General features: G+C 44.3%; 1 protein-coding gene across 4 annotated transcripts; it reads left to right on the forward strand.

The window, feature by feature from the left end:
• The first annotated feature begins 4,136 nt into the window (after window positions 1-4,136).
• idi1 (isopentenyl-diphosphate delta isomerase 1) lies at window positions 4,137-15,501 on the forward strand. Of its 4 annotated transcripts, none has more exons than XM_038798331.1 (5): window positions 4,137-4,271; window positions 5,456-5,649; window positions 7,179-7,271; window positions 12,120-12,250; window positions 14,589-15,501. In XM_038798331.1, the coding sequence occupies exons 2-5, from the start codon at window positions 5,508-5,510 to the stop codon at window positions 14,904-14,906; spliced, it is 684 nt and encodes a 227-aa protein (XP_038654259.1). In that variant the 5' UTR covers window positions 4,137-4,271; window positions 5,456-5,507; the 3' UTR covers window positions 14,907-15,501. The 4 variants fall into 4 exon arrangements, with proteins under 4 accessions (XP_038654259.1, XP_038654258.1, XP_038654257.1 ...); XM_038798330.1 differs by lacking the exon at window positions 4,137-4,271 and adding an exon at window positions 4,333-4,578 and having other exon boundaries at window positions 5,480-5,649; XM_038798329.1 differs by lacking the exon at window positions 4,137-4,271 and adding an exon at window positions 4,335-4,578.
• Window positions 15,502-15,921: the final 420 nt, after the last annotated feature.

Consider the following 15,921-nt stretch of genomic DNA (forward strand, 5'->3'; position numbering starts at 1 on the left):
AAGAAATCTCTATACAAGCGTGCAGCAAGTAACTCTGTGTTTCCTAACTTTATTTATAAGTCGCTTTTGACCATATATAGTAGTTAGTAGTAAAAAGCGTTTCCTTTTGTTTTAATTATTATTTAACTGTTAATTGAAAAGCTATTTTCTGTGATGTTAATGCGTTTAATCCTGTGTTAATAATAAAGTTTGTTTCAATATAAAAGATACCTATTAGTCAATGAAATCACTCCTGGAGCGAAGTACCCTTTCCTCACAGCTTTAAATTAAATTTTTGTTAAGTGTTTGGGGTCCTTCTATCGTAACAAATGTTGGGGTCTGGTCGGGATCTTAACAAGGGGCCAGAAATATAGTAAACAATTAGGAGAATTCAAGTACATTTCAGATGCACCCAGACAGACTGGTGAAATTGTCAGAAACGTGGCAGGTTCAATTTATTGCATAGTCAAGTGCTGCATTTTAGGAGGAAGAAAGAGACAATATAAACCAAAAAGTTCAATTTGAAAGGAGTGCAGAAGCTATTAGAATTTCATGTACACAAATTATTGAAGCTCAGCGGTAGCATTTTCTCCTGAGTCAGCAGTAGCATTTTCTCCTGAGTCAGCAAGTTGTGGATTTAGATTCCTTTCTGGTTTAGCACACTGGGCTAAATCGCTGGCTTTTAAAGCAGACCAAGCAGGCCAGCAGCATGGTTCAATTCCCGTACCAGCCTCCCCGAACAGGCGCCGGAATGTGGCGACGAGGGGCTTTTCACAGTAACTTCACTGAAGCCTACTTGTGACAATAAGCGATTTTCATTTCATTTCATATATCTAAGATGCCCTTCAGTACAGTATTGTGGGAGTGCCATTGTGTCAGAGGTGCTATTGGATGAGACGTTAAATAAAAACCCAGTTTGTTCTCTCAGGTCAACATCAAGGATCCCATAGAAAGATTTGAAAGAGAGTCAGGATCCTGGTTAATATTTATCCCCCAAATTTGGCTCATTCTTGGGATACAAATTAAACGTGGGGAAAAGTGAGGGGTTCTCGGTAAGTTCCCAGGTAAAAGGAAGGGGCCTGGAGAAGTTGCCATTTTGGCTGCTCAGGTGGAATTTTTGGTATCTGGGAATACAGATAGTGCATAGTTGGGCTTTGTTGCACAAGTTGAATGTGGCCAACTTGGTAGAAGGGGTGAAGGAGAATGTAAAGAAGTGGGATGTTCTTCTGCTATCGCTCGTGAAAATGACAAAGTTTTTATTTATTTTCCAGAATCTCCTGATTTTCTTGCCTAATTCTTTTTTGGGAAGGTTAATAGGATAATTTCAGCCTTTATATGGGCAGGTAGGGGCCAGGGATTCAGGGATCATTTCTACAGAGGGACGGGCGTCTGGTTAGGCTGGTGTTCCAGAATTTGATGAATTATTATTGGGTGGCAAATATGGAGAAGGTTCGGAAATGGGTTATGAAGGAAGGGTTGGTCTGGGGGCAGATGAAGGCGGTTTTGTATAGCAAGAGAAGTTCGAAGACACTGGTGATGGCTCCATTTCTGTTCTGGACGGCCAACTGGTAACCATCAGCAGGTAGGGGGGGGTGTTTTTTTTAATATTAGAGCCATAAGGCGGGGCATATGGGGTGATATGGTGGAGGGTGTGTTTATAATGAGAAATGCATATTGTTGAATGGAATGTTGTGTTTTGTATATAAAATGAAAATGTCCGGAATAAAAATATTTTTCAAACATTAAAAAATATATTTACCCCCCAACCACTGTAACTATAATAGGCTGCCTGGTTAATGTCTCATTGCTGTTTATGGTGTCTGGCTGTGTGAAAATTAACTATTCTTGTTTCCTCGTTTACAACAGCGACTCCACTTCAAGTTGCTGAATTGACCGTAAAGCACAATAGGATTTCCTGAGGTTATAAAAGGTGCTAAATAAATGCAAGTTTTCTTTTCTTAATTTGTTTTACAACTTGGGTTCCACTCTGTATAGTTTTTCTCCAATCAAGCAGGATCTTAGAATCATCCGATGTATTGAAAGGCAAAGTCGTGAAAATGTAACATTATTCCATAGCATTTAAACTAATGCAATAACACTATCCCCCTGTACACTGTACATCTGAACACCACATAACAGTTCTTAATGCCATTATGCCAAGTGTGTTGTATGTTCAGTAGGTATCACAAAGAGATTCTGAGTCCTAAATAGTTGAACATTATGTGTTTATTAATAATAGAGAACTATGTACATATGTACAAGGCACAGTTAAAGCAATGAGCTAACTCCATGCTTGCTTCTACAGTTTCTACATCCCAGTGTCAGGTCATGTATCTCTTTTCATTACACTGCAGGCGTTACTGTTTCTCAGTCCAACAGTAACCCTTGCTGTGACAGTTACCCTTACACTACAAAGTGCGCCTGATATGATATTCTCAATTGTTAATAAAGATAACCACTTGTCCATTTTATTATTAATTTATGAAAAATGAAATGAAAATCGCTTATTGTCACGAGTAGGCTTCAATGAAGTTACTGTGAAAAGCCCCTAGTCGCCACATTCCGGCGCCTGTCCGGGAAGGCTGGTACAGGAATCGAACCGTGCTGCTGGCCTGCTTGGTCTGCTTTAAAAGCCAGCGATTTAGGCCTGTGAGCTAAACCAGCCCCTATTTAGATAGGAAACTAGCTTTAATTCTCAGTATCCAATAAAAAAAGCCAAGATTAAAAATTGTACAAATAGTATTTACACATCTTGACATCTATTAATTATTAGAAATATTGAGTGGTCTCAAGGCTCCAGAGGTTTTGTATCTGTAGGTGACAATTCAAGGCAAAGTTATGTGACCAATGAATTACAAAAGGGTCACATCTAACGGCACAAGCCAGTGCCTGTCTGCAAAGTTTCTGAACCCCCCCACTGAACAAGTTTTCAAAGTTTACCCCATCCAGCTCCGAATGTCCCCTATACACCAACTTTATGGACCGCATTTTCAGACCCACCCACCACCACCAAGATTTCAATTCTTAACTGATAACATGCACCCACCCAAACACCTCATTTAGGGGTTTAGCACACTGGGCTAAATAGCTGGTTTTTAAAGCAGACCAAGGCAGGCAAGCAGCATGGTTCAATTCCCATACCAGCCTCCCCGAACAGGCACTGGAATGTGGCGACTGGGGGCTTTTCACAGCAACTTCATTTGAAGCCTACTTGTGACAATAAGCGATTTTCATTTCATTTTTCATTTTCTAAGCATATGTACAGTCAAATTCACAACACTACATTCAAATGAATTGGTCGCAATAACTTGTGCATCACCAACCGCCTCCCGATCCCACAGTCCATTTTTGGAGTTTGAAACCATGTTGTGCCCAATTCTCACCACCAAGCAATAGCTCTCAACTCTGCACCCTCTTCTTCCTGAGCAACTTTCTGCGTTTCAACCTTCCTACTGACAGATTTCAAATCTTATCCGGTGTCGTTTCTGCTCCCACAAACCATTCACCCCCCCCCCCCCCCCCTTACCCTGCGTAGCTTCTGCATCCATAAACCATTCACCCCCCCCCCCCCCCTGCATGGCTCCAGCACCTACAAACCATTCACCCCCCCCCTCACCCTGCGTAGCTTCTGTATCAACAAACCATGCACCCTCACCCTTCGTAGCTTCTGCACCCACAAACCATTCACCCCCCCCCCCCCCCCACCTTGCCCTGCGTAGCTTCTGCATCCATAAACCATTCACACCCTTTACCCTACATGGCTCCTGCACCTAAAAGCCATTCACCCCCCTCCCCTCCCCTCCCTACATAACTTCTGCATCTACAAACCATGCACCCTCACCCTTCGTAGCTTCTGCACCCACAAACCATTCACCCCCCCCCCCCTTGCGTAGCTTCTCCTCTCACAAACCATTCACACACACCCCCTCCAATCTTGTTAAAATAACCTACACGAAGGAGCAATTTAGCATGGCCAATCCACCTAACCTGCACATCCTCTTCGATGGCCGTTAATCATTTGACCTTCTCCACTCCAGGGGGCAGTTGCTCGAGACAATCGCAAGACAGACAGGCAACTGGCACAAATTAAAAGGCTGGATGAGGGCGTAAAGATCACGTTCCCACAGGGAGGAGACGTCAGGACGTATTCGGGAGAGGGCGGAGCCGGAGGGCAGTGGAAGGAGTGGGCGGGCAGTGGAAGGAGGGGGCGCTGCGCGGTGAATTGGATCCAGGCCTGAGAAGGCGGCCATTGTTGTCTTCGGGGGTTCGATTTGAAGGCCGACACTTGCCGGGTAACGGTTCCAGTGCGCGCGTGCCGCCGCGCGAGCGAAGAGGCGGAAGGGACAGCGCCTGTTCCCCGACCCCAGCCCGAGTCCGCGCAGGCGCGCGCGGGAGCGCTCGCACCACCCGCCGCTGATTGGCCGGCCCATCGGAAGACTGCTGAGGGCGGCCAGCCGGTTGGCGGAGGCCGGTTGGGACCATGCTGCGGGCAGCGCTGGCGCATGCGCGGCGGGGCGCGAGCCGGTGCTTGGAGCGGCCGCTGGGGCTGCGAGCCGGCGGGAGCGGCAGTGTGAGAGCGGTACCGAGCCGGCATTGCGGGTAAGTGACAGCCTGCCATGCAGACCAGACTTCCCAGCTAGACTCTGCCCCAACACTTCTCACCACTCCATCAAACCTCATCAGCAAGGTCTATTTCTCCCTTCCTTCATTCCTCGTCTTCCCATCTCCTACATATCGATGTTATTTGTCTCAGATGCATGAAACATACAAATATGCTTGTGGCAGTGTTACCGTCTGTGGCGGAGATTCTCCTGACTTCTCTGGAATTTTGATTTACTAGTGACTATCTTGTGCATTTTTGAGTTCTAGAGTTATGATTCCTATCCAGCTGAATTTACCTTCACCTGCCATTATTTGCTGCGTCTGGTTAGGTTGGAAACTTTTATTACCCAATGGAAAAGCGAGGTCTGTGATTATACTGCCAGGAAAAGGGAGCTAGCTCATCAGCATCAGTCTCCTGGAATCTGATATACCAATGGGTTGCGTTTTTCAGTAAAGTACACTGCTCTTTTAGGCCAGCAAAAAGCTGTTTATTCCCTGACCAGGAGGATAAAATGTGACCTTTTCACAAGTAACCAAAAGATACTTTTGTATGTGTCACAGACTGTTTCCTTTTTTATTTCTTCTGGCAGCTAGCTACATAGCCTTTTGATAGCCTGGCTGAAATTGGGAAGTTGAATGGTGACGTGAAACTCCTTATTCGTTTGTGCTGTCTTGCTGTTGTAAATTGAATTTGGGTACCACCATGCTCCGGAAGAAACTTAATCTTTGATACTTAATTTATCGCATGCCAAATTATATGACAAAAGTTCTTCATGTGTCAGGCTTTTTCAATGAAATCTTGAAACAATTGTTTTATACATACATGTTGGAATCGTTAAAATAATGTAACATTTGAATGATACTTCTTCCACAGCTTTATTTATTCCCCTGTTATCAGGTGTATTGGAAGTAGGAATACAGCAACAATGCCAGATGTAAACATGGACAATCTGGATGAAAAGCAGGTCCGACTATTGGCTGAAATGTGCATCCTGATTGATGAGAATGATAAAAGGATTGGGGCAGACAGTAAGAAAAATTGCCATCTTAACCAGAATATCAATAAAGGTGAATGAAGTAGATCCAGTTCGATTTTGTATTTTGGGTGTCATTTAAGATGTATGTAAATTTTAATAAGGTTAAGTGTTGGTTAATTTCCCAGCAATGGTTAGCACTGCTGCCTCGCAGTGCCAGGGGCACAGGTTCGGTTCCAACCTTGGGTGACTCTGTGTGCAGGTTGCAGGTTATCCCCGTGTCTGTGTGGGTTTTCTCCGGGTGCTCTGGTTTCCTCCCATAGTTCAAATATATGCAGGTTAGATGGATTGGCCATGCTAAATTGATCTTTAGTGTCCAAAAGGTTGGGTGGGTTACGGGGATAGAGTGTGGATGTTGGCCTGGGTGGTGTGCTCTTTCGCAAGGTTGGTGCAGACTCAATAGGCCGAGCGGCCTCCTTCTGCACTGTCGGGATTCTATTCTATGATTCCCCATGTCTTTCCATTTCCTAGACCTCAAGCACAACTGGGAAGGATGACAGCATGTGCAGCCTGGAAAGTATCTTGTTAATGAAATCCCTGACCACCCAGAGCCCCTCTACCATGGAGATTGCATTATTTATCATGCTATTATAACCATAACTGTTAAGCTAATATTTTAGAATTAAGCTATTTTTCCACAAGAGGAAAAATTATCCTTTATTGATTTCTCTGGAGAATGGGAAATTAGATGGATGCTGTGGAGGAAAATACACACACTTGCTGACCCTGGTGGTCAGTTTTTATCATCCCATTCTGAATGTTGGTAATATTTGGCTTTAAACCTTCGTCACCCTTGCAAAATAGCAAGTTGTTTATTTGTGAAATCGATTCACACTAGAGTGCTCATTCTTTGAGCAGATGAGAATGGAGAACAAAGAACTGTGTCCCGTCTCAGGAAGGTGAGAGTGAGGTGATAAGAAGTATCACCTCTCTTGAATGAATTACTTGTATACTCAAGATCAACAAAGAACTGGAACTTGCTTACGTCTATAAGATGGCAACCCCCTCCCCACCCACCTCAGCTGACATGCGGCCTTGGGATCCATCTCCGTTTCCTCTCTCTGCAGAGTAGCTTCTGTTGATGACTTGGTGAAAGAAGAGCTTTATAATCACATGAACAAACAAGCTTATTCAAGAAGGATTGGCTGATGCCAAGAAGTCTCAGGACCTGGCAAGAATGAGGGGAAGACTATCCTGAATCTTGATTTCAACGATATGGGTGTATTTTAAAACTCGGAAGGAACAGGAGAAGAAACTTCACAGCACACTGTAATTTAAAAAAGGATTATTGAAGGGGAAAAAGTAGAATATTTTATAATATTACATGAATCTGCAAATTTACATCCAAGCAATATCTTGCACACCCACTTTGTTTTAAATATTTACAGATAGACAAGCAACTGTTGGGATTAATTATTTATATTGTTTCTTCGAACACTTTCCCATGTAATATTAAATTATTGTAACTGCAGTTGTCGATGCAGGTTGTGGCGATGCTTTTGGCTGTCCTGGAGCTTGTCGCAAAAGTGAAAGGGTTAACCATAACAAATCTTTGTTTCCCAGGTTTACTCCACAGAGCTTTCAGTGTCTTCATCTTCAATAGTGAGGGAAAACTTTTGCTGCAACAGAGATCTGATGCAAAGATCACATTCCCAGGTAAAACAAAAACATTTAATTTTGCTGTATTTTCCAAGACACAATTTTGTCTTTTGGGCCCCTGCTCTTTGGTAGAGAAAAGACTTGCATTCAAAGTATCATCTTGCATCTTTGACTTTGTCTATATAAATGTTTCTGAAATCCACCTATTTGTTTACCTGAGGAAGGAGCAGTGCTCCGAAAGCTAGTGATTCAAAACAAACTTGTTGGACTTTAACCTGGTGTGTAAGACTTCTTATTGTTCGTGAACTGCTGCAGTCCTTGTGATGCAAGTACACCCACAGTAGTATTTGGGGGAGGGGGGGGTTCCAGAATTGTGCCTTGTTTTCAAGTCTCATCATGAAAAATGGCACCTGTGATCGTGCAGTACTCCCTCAGCAGTACACTGGCTTGGTCTGGATTGTGTGCTGAAGTCTCTCTAAAGTGAGGTTTTTAAAAAAATTTAGATTAGCCAATTATTTTTCCCAATTAAGGGGCAATTTAGCGTGGCCAATCCACCTACTCTGCACATTTTTGGGTTGTGGGGGCGAAACCCACGCAGACACGGGGAGATGTGCAAACTCCACACGGACAGTGACCCAGAGCCGGGATCGAACCTGGGACCTCAGCGCCGTGAGGCGGTTGTGCTAACCACTAGGCCACCGTGCTGCCCTCTCTAAAGTGAGGTTTGATGTGAGTTTATTTATAACCTTTTTTTGGCAACAATCATGCATTTTCTGATGTGTTATGTACTCTGGGATAACACGGGCTGCAACTGGATGCAGCTTTAACCAAAAGATACTCCAGACCTTGAAGTTAGTTCAATCTGATTTATTGAACCAGTAGCACAGTTCTCTGAGTTTGACTCTCTGCTAACCCAAGTGTGGTTACTCTGTCTGACTTAACCAGACTAGCTCTTAGCCACATGCTGGAGGTGTGATACTGTAAATACACCCTGACTCACTCTGTAGATGTTCATCAGTGGAAAGAGGCAGAGTGCGAGTGCCTCATGCCTTTTATAGTGAGATACCACCCCTGAGTGTCCTGCCTGCTCATTGGTCATGTCCTGTTCTCTGTGTTCATTAGCTGTCTGTGCCTGTCTGTATGTCAATATCTGCATATCATGACATCTCCCTTTTTAAAAAATCTTTTGTTGGCATATGGGAACGTACTTACATGTGGTGGCATATATTAACATATTTACAAGCGATGGCATATGTGAACATATTTACATATGAAGACAGCTGTGAGAAAACAGAACATGGCAAACAAAACAAATGTTCATAAGTCCAGTCTCTGTGGCTTGCGTCTGATCCTTGTCGACCGCTGGTGAGGTGGTGGTGGAGACGACGGCGCCTTGACAGGCGAGATGGAAGCCTGACTGGTGGCCTCATAGTTCGAGGTATCAGGAGGTGGCAAAACAACGGGTGGAAACGGAGAAGAAAGCGGTTGCGAGCATGCAACTTTGTGCAGTGCCCCTCTGTTTCGTCACACAACAGAACCATCAGCATATGTACAACATACGAGCGGGGCACAGCCTGTTGAACAACAACAGCTGGAGTAGACCAGCTACCATCCGGTATCTTAATCCTGACAGTGTCTGCCGGGGATAACACGGGCAAATCGGTGCCATGAGCATTATAGCCCTGCTTTTGCTGGTTTCGGAGCTGCTGCACCTTCTGCAGCACCGGGAGGTGATCCAGGTTGGGCAAGTGTATGGCTGGAAGTGTCGTCCACAGTTCCCTGTTCATCAGGAGTTGAGCCTTCCACTCGAAGGCAGTGGACTTTTTCACCAGGTTTCATAGGGCCGTGGCGTGTGAGGCCAGGTTTGGGATGAACTTGCCCAGAAAATTGACCATGCCCAGGAAGCGCAGTACCGCTGCCTTGGCTTCCGGGACCTTCATGGCTGCGATGGCCTTGACCTAGTCTGTGTCAGGGCATTTGCCCTGCTGAGAGATCTGGTCTCCTAGGAACTTGAGTGTCGACATGCCAAAGCATCATTTGGCCCTGTTCAGCTTCAGGCAATTGGCATGGACACGGCGGAATACCTGCTGGAGACGGGAAACATGCTCTTCAGGGGTCATGGACCATGTGGTGATGTCGTCCATGTGCACCCGAACCCCTTCAATGCCCTCCATCTTCTGCTCCATGATGCAATGGAAGATCTCCGATGCCGAGACAATGCCAAACGGCATGCGATTATACCAGTATCTGCCAAAGGGTGCATGGAAGGTGCAGAGCCTTCTGCTGGACTCATCCAGCTGGATTTGCCAAAATCCATGTGACACATCTAACGTCGTGAAAAATGTGCGTGTGCCATCTCACTGGTGAGTTCCGCCCGCTTCTGGATGGGGTAGTGTTCACGCATTATATTCTTATTGAGATCCTTGGGATCAATGCAGATGCGCAGGTCTCACAAAGGCTTTCTAACATGAACCATCGAGCTGACCCAGTCAGTCGGTTCGGTTACCATGGAAATGATGCCCTGTTGCTGAAGATCCTTGAGCTGTGTCTTCAGGCGCTCCCTTCGCAGAGCCAGGACCCGGCGTTGTGCGTGGACCACTGGCTTGGCATCAGGTTGTAGCAGAATCTTGTATCGATATGACAGCGTGCCCATCTCGTCGAACACATCCGGATACCGAGCGAAGATGCACATTGGAGGATGTCATTGTGTAAACCCGCTGCACGAGATTCAGCTACTTGCAGGCATGCGCGCCAAGTAGGGATGCCCTGTCTGGCTTGACAATTTCAAAACGTAAACGTGCTCCGGTTGGAGACGAGTAGATGGCAGGATCCCAGTGCCGTGATGGCATTTCCGTTGCAGTCCAGGAGCCTGCAGGCTGCTGGAAGGACCTTGGGGGCTCCTTGATGCGTTTAAAATCTGCCTGTGAGAGGAAGTTGGCAGAAGCACCTGTGTCCAGCTTAGAATGGATGGAGCAGTGGTTGACCTGCATCACCGCACGACATTCGTCTGCAGAATCCACAGCGAGGATGGATTGAATTTGTGATGAGTTGGATGTGGCATACTCACATTTGGTGATGATGCCCACACAATAGGTGGAGTCCAGGCATTCTCCCTCTGGATCCGTTGTGCTGCCAGGATCAGAATCCTGTAATCGTCGTTGCACACTCTGAACACGCCGTCGTCGGAATTGGGAGCGCTGGCCCCTGAATGGTGGTACAGATCTGCACAAGGCTGCATAGTGTCCAGGCTTCCTGCAGTTTAAATATCACCTGCCTTTTGCAGGGCAGTGTTTCTTTAAATGGGCGTTGCCGCAGTTCGAGCACGTCATGACGTCGGCACCTGACGCTCCGTGCGTCATCGCACATGCACAGTGCGGGTGTCAACCACTTCGTTATCCCGGTCACATCGCGCATGCGTGGGGCCCCAGGAAAAGTGCGCGAAATGGCCACTTTCATCAATGCTGAGGCACTGCATCCGGGAGATGGCTTGCGCACACTAGTCTCTCATTTTCAGCCGATTTGTACTGGGCATAACAATTTCTGGCATGCTCATGCACTGTGCATGTTTCAATTGCAACTGGCAGGGTCATATGCTTGATTTTCAATAGCTGCTCTCTCAGAGGATCAGAGTGAACTCCAAAAACGATTTGGTCTCTGATCATGGAGTCAGCAGTCTCACCAAAGTTGCAGGACAGCGCTAGCAGGCGGAGGTTCGTTAAGAAGGAGTTGAAAGATTCATCTTTATCTTGTAGATGCTGTTTGAATATGTAGCAGTCGAAGATTTCATTGGTGTCCATTTTACAGTGACTGTCAAACTTGTCCAGGATGGTCTGAAACTTTGTCTTGTCCTGGCCTTCGGTGAAGTGAGAAGAGTTTGATGGCTTAATCACCCGCTGTTGAGAGGAGAAGCACGATCTTCCTTGCATCAGACGCACCCAAGAGGTCTGAAGCTTCTATGTACAGCAGAAACTTTTGCTTGAATATCCGCCAGTTGGCACTGAGATTGCCAGAGGTTCTGAGCTGGTGAGGAGCCTGAATCTTCTCCATGGTGCCGGGATACATTCGCTGGTCGTCATGGAACGGACTGAGGTAAACCACCTAGATTAAACAGTCTCCTGGTAGCATGATGTGTTATGTACTCTGGGATAACACAGGCTGCAACTGGATGCAGCTTTAACCGAAAGATATCCAGACCCTGAAGTTAGTTCAATCTGATTTATTAAACCAGTAGCACAGTTCTCTGAGTTCGATTCTCTGCTAACCTAAGTGTGGTTACTCTGTCTCACTGAACCAGACTAGCTCTTAGCCACGTGCTGGAGGTGTGATACTGTACATACACCCTGACTCACTCTGTAGATGTTCATCAGTGGAAAGAGGCAGAGTGTGAGTGCCTTGTGCCTTTTTATAGTGAGATACCACCCCTGAGTGTCCTGCCTGCTCATTGGTCATGTCCTGTTCTCTGTGTTCATTAGCTGTCTGTCTGTATATCATCTGCATGTCTGCATATCATGACATTTTTCTTTTCCAGATAAAAAATACCAGTACAAAGAATTAAATGTAGCGTTTGTGAAAATTGTTGAATGCGTCCCTCCCTTTTTTCTAGTAAACATTTTTGAGCTGACTAATTCTTGTACATGATGCTAGTTCTGGAATTGTCTTCATTTCTCTCCTGACCATTGACTCATTCTGTGCAACCAGAGTGGGTGAAATCTGCAAAACTCTTCTTTCTCCCTTCCAAATGACCGGCGAGTGTGATAGGAGGAGGTTGGCTGTGCTAAATTTGGATTAATTGCAGGGCGAGGCTGTAGTTCCCAGCCAGTCATCATAAAAGTAGAAATTTATGTTTATGTCGATCTTGGATTAATATATTCCAGATGTGTTGTTTTAAAAGGATGTGTTTTTTAGGTTGCTTTACAAACACTTGCTGCAGTCACCCTCTCAACACAGAAACAGAAATAGAGGAGAAAGATGCGGTTGGTGTCAGACAAGCAGCCCAACGCAGGTTAAAAGAAGAGTTTGGAATACCTGTTCAACAGGTGAGAAATGCAAATGAAGTAAACATCAGAACTATCTGGTCATTTGCCTCAAATGCTCAAGACTATTGTCACAACCACGCAAAAGACGTTTCCTCAAAGTGTTACATGAGCTAAGAATTTTGTGTATGAAGTCCCGTTTTAATTTGGAAGTGATCAATTTAAAATTAACCAGCAGCAAAGCTTTGGTCTCAAACAAGATAAGGGTTTGTTTACCATACAACTGCTGTAGGTTTCTTTGGTCAAAGTTATAAAGTTACCAAATGAACACATACAAAGATCAAAAGGTCCTCCCGAGATGAAATTCAGTTCCGTTCATTAAGGTATCATTGCAGGTCTGAAGCTTGCAGTTGTAGTCTGGAGTGAAGAGTTTGTTCAGCAGCTAAGTGATGGCTTCTGTAGTCAATTAGTCAATGTTTTGCCTTTCAAGCAGACTCAGCAGGGTTTTGGGAGAGAGAGGTTTCTTGTCCCTCATGAAGTTCTGTGGTTACAGCACCATGAAGATTGTTTAGATTTTTTTCAGCAGAACTAAGGTTTATTTCTGGATCCCTTCCTCTTTGTCCCCCTCCTTGGCCAAGAACACACTGCTGTTATGTGGGTTCTGCACAAAATGGCTTTCACAAACTGTCTTTATCAGAGCCAAAGCCAAATGGTTGCCATCCTAATTTAGACAAAACATTGTTCCACCGGGCAAAAGTTAATCATTGAGGTCCTTTTTAAAGTCCGTTCCTGTCTCCTGTTTGCTTAGTAGCTGGATGATTCAGTGGTCATCCCGAGAGGAATCTTTGCATTTTAATTACTCCTCAAAGTCACCTCTGGAGATGAGCTCTGGAGAGTATCGAGGAGCTTTGAACAAAAACAGAAAGGTTCCAGGAAGTCTGACTACTTTTTCGAAAAGGGCATTAAACCCAATTTGGACTGAGCTTAGGAGGAACTTCTTCACCCAAAGGGTTGTGAATCTATGGAATTCCCTGCCCATTGAGCAGTTCAGGCTCCTTCACTAAATGCTTTCAAGATAAAGATAGTTTTTTTTTTAAGAATAAAGGGTTGTGGTGTTCCAGCGGGGAAATGGAGCTGAGTCCACAAAAGACCAGCCATGATCTCATTGAATGGCGGAGCAGGCTCGAAGGGTCAGATGACCTACTCTTGCTCCTAGTTCTTATGACAGCAACCATTAGTTAAATATGCACTGTAATCACTAACTGTACAGAAAATTGAATATAACCTCTACATATACCGCGTGTACACCCTGCAGGTAAGTTCAGTCATCATACTCTGATAGGACCACCATCAAAAAATTGCATAATCTCTGACTTGGTGTTTGTGCGCCTTTACAAAAGAGAAGACTTGGAAATCACCTCAGATCTTTAAATTATCAATTGGCTGTACAGGCTAGATGTGGAAACAATTTTTCCACATAATCAAACATAATTGGGGGGAGGGGATGATGTAGATCTGCACTAGATGAAATCATTACAAGATTGGTCCAGGTGTATGCCTCTCGATGATCAACAATTGTTGCTGCCCTCATACGGTCACTATCTGAGGTCAAAATTGTTTTCTTCCCCCTTCGTTTTCTTTCAATGGGTGATGAATACTGGTTTAGCCAGCATTACCCATATCCTGTAAAAGAATTAAAAAATAGAACTCGCACTTTCACTTAATTTACCTAATTTGTGGGCTTCATATTTTGCAATTCTTTCCCAAGTGTAATCCTATTTGTTTTGCAGGGAGTAAATGATATTAAATTACCAACCACCTTGATGCTTTTGCTTCGTATAATGACTAGCTTTGCGGTGGTTTATCAGACATTTTGCAGAACAGTAACTCACTTGATGCGAGTTCATAAAGCTTTTGTGAAATCAACTAGTGAACAGGCAGGGGCAGCACGGTGACCTAGTGGTTAGCACAGCTGCCTCATGGCACTGAGGTCCCAGGTTTGATCCCGGCTCTGGTCACTGTCCGTGCGGAGTTTGCACATTCTCCCTGTGCCTGCCTGGGTTTTGCCCCCACAACCCAAAAATGTGCAGAGTAGGTGGATTGGCCATGCTAAATTGCCCCTTAATTGGGAAAAATAATTGGGTAATCTAAATTTAAAAAAGAACTAGTGAACAGGATGTTCTGATGTAGGTTGTTGCTCCCACTGATTTCAATAGTAACTTCACAGTGCAGCAAGAGGAATATTACACAAAATATACACTCCAAGCTTTGAATTAATTTTAAAACTTGGAACCAAGGATCAGTGAATCTGCAGACTCCATTCAGATATCTCTACAATGGTTTGGGGTTGTGGAGTGTTTTTTGCACTTTCTCCCATATTTAACTTTGTTTTTCACGGCAGGTTCCTCTGGAAGAGATGAACTACCTGACCCGTATTCACTACAAAGCTCAGTCGGATGGGATTTGGGGCGAACATGAAATCGATTACATCATTTTCATACAGAAGGATGTAAGTTTGAAACCTGACCCCAATGAGATACAAAGTTACTGCTATGTGACGAAAGACGAACTCAAGAACCTGTTGGAAAAGGCAGAGAACAATGAAGTGAAAATCACACCTTGGTTCAAACTCATTGCTGAGAAGTTTCTGTTCACGTGGTGGGACAGTCTGCATAATCTGAAGCAGTTCATAAATCATGAGAAAATTCACCGAATGTAGAACATAACTTCTGGTTTTCTGAGTGGAGCAACCGTCCTCCAAAGGACTAATCTTGCATATGTTAAAACTTGCTAAGCTTTTGCAAAGTGATGCCAAGAAAATGGACGTTCAGGGCAGCGTGGTGGCACAGTGGTTAGCATTGCTGCCTACGGCGCTGAGGACCTGGGTTCGAATCCCGGCCCTGGGTCACTCTCCGTGTGGAGTTTGCACATTCTCCGTGTCTGCGTGGGTTTCACCCCTACAACCCAAAGATGTGCAGGGTAGGCAGATTGGCCACACTAAATTGCCCCTTAATTGGAAAAAATAATTGGGTACTTTTTAAAAAAATTTAAAAAGAAAATGGACGTTCTTAAAAGAAAATGGACGTTCAAGTTAAATGAAATGAAAATGAATTTGCAGACAACAAACATACCAGTGATCAACCCAAATGAAGATGAGAATGTGCTTCTGAAAATGTTTAATTTATTTGTAAAATTTGCAGCATATGAAATAGTAATTACTGATCTTTGTTTCCTCAGACTACTGCTGAGAACCTAATGTCTGAATGTAAATAACATTATGGAATAAATAGTGTGTTTATTACCACTTAGGCAAACGGTGTTTTGAAGTTTATTAGTTCTGCTCTTCCTCCCTTCAATGATAACATTGTCAGGTGATTTTTAAAAAAATATTTCTTTTGGAATTTAAATTTTCTTTTTACAAATAACGCAACAAACACAATTTCATTGCAAAACAGGTCCCGTGTAGAACAAGAATTACTGCAAATACAAGAACAAAAATAGCATCCCAATAATACAAACACAACAAAGACAAACCAAATAACTTAAAACTCTATCCCTAACAGCTGACAGTGTCTATGCTTTTGAAAAAGGAAATAAACGGTTGCCAGCTCGCAACAGTAAATTTAATTTTCTCAATGCAAAGATGACATAAAATCCCCAAACCAGCCAGATTGCTAGGTGGAGCTGGAGACCACTAACCAAGCTGTATCTGCCCAAAGAGGCAAAGGTGATGA

Source organism: Scyliorhinus canicula, chromosome 5 (assembly GCF_902713615.1).
Source record: "Scyliorhinus canicula chromosome 5, sScyCan1.1, whole genome shotgun sequence".
In the NCBI taxonomy this organism is placed as follows: domain Eukaryota; kingdom Metazoa; phylum Chordata; class Chondrichthyes; order Carcharhiniformes; family Scyliorhinidae; genus Scyliorhinus; species Scyliorhinus canicula.

Coding starts and splice junctions, on each gene's coding strand:
- idi1 (XM_038798329.1), top strand. CDS start 4,460: ATGCTGCGGGCAGCGCTGGCGCATGCGCGGCGGGGCGCGAGCCGGTGC. Junction 4,579..5,455: donor GTACCGAGCCGGCATTGCGG/GTAAGTGACAGC, acceptor CTTCTTCCACAG/CTTTATTTATTCCCCTGTTA. Junction 5,650..7,178: donor TAACCAGAATATCAATAAAG/GTGAATGAAGTA, acceptor TTTGTTTCCCAG/GTTTACTCCACAGAGCTTTC.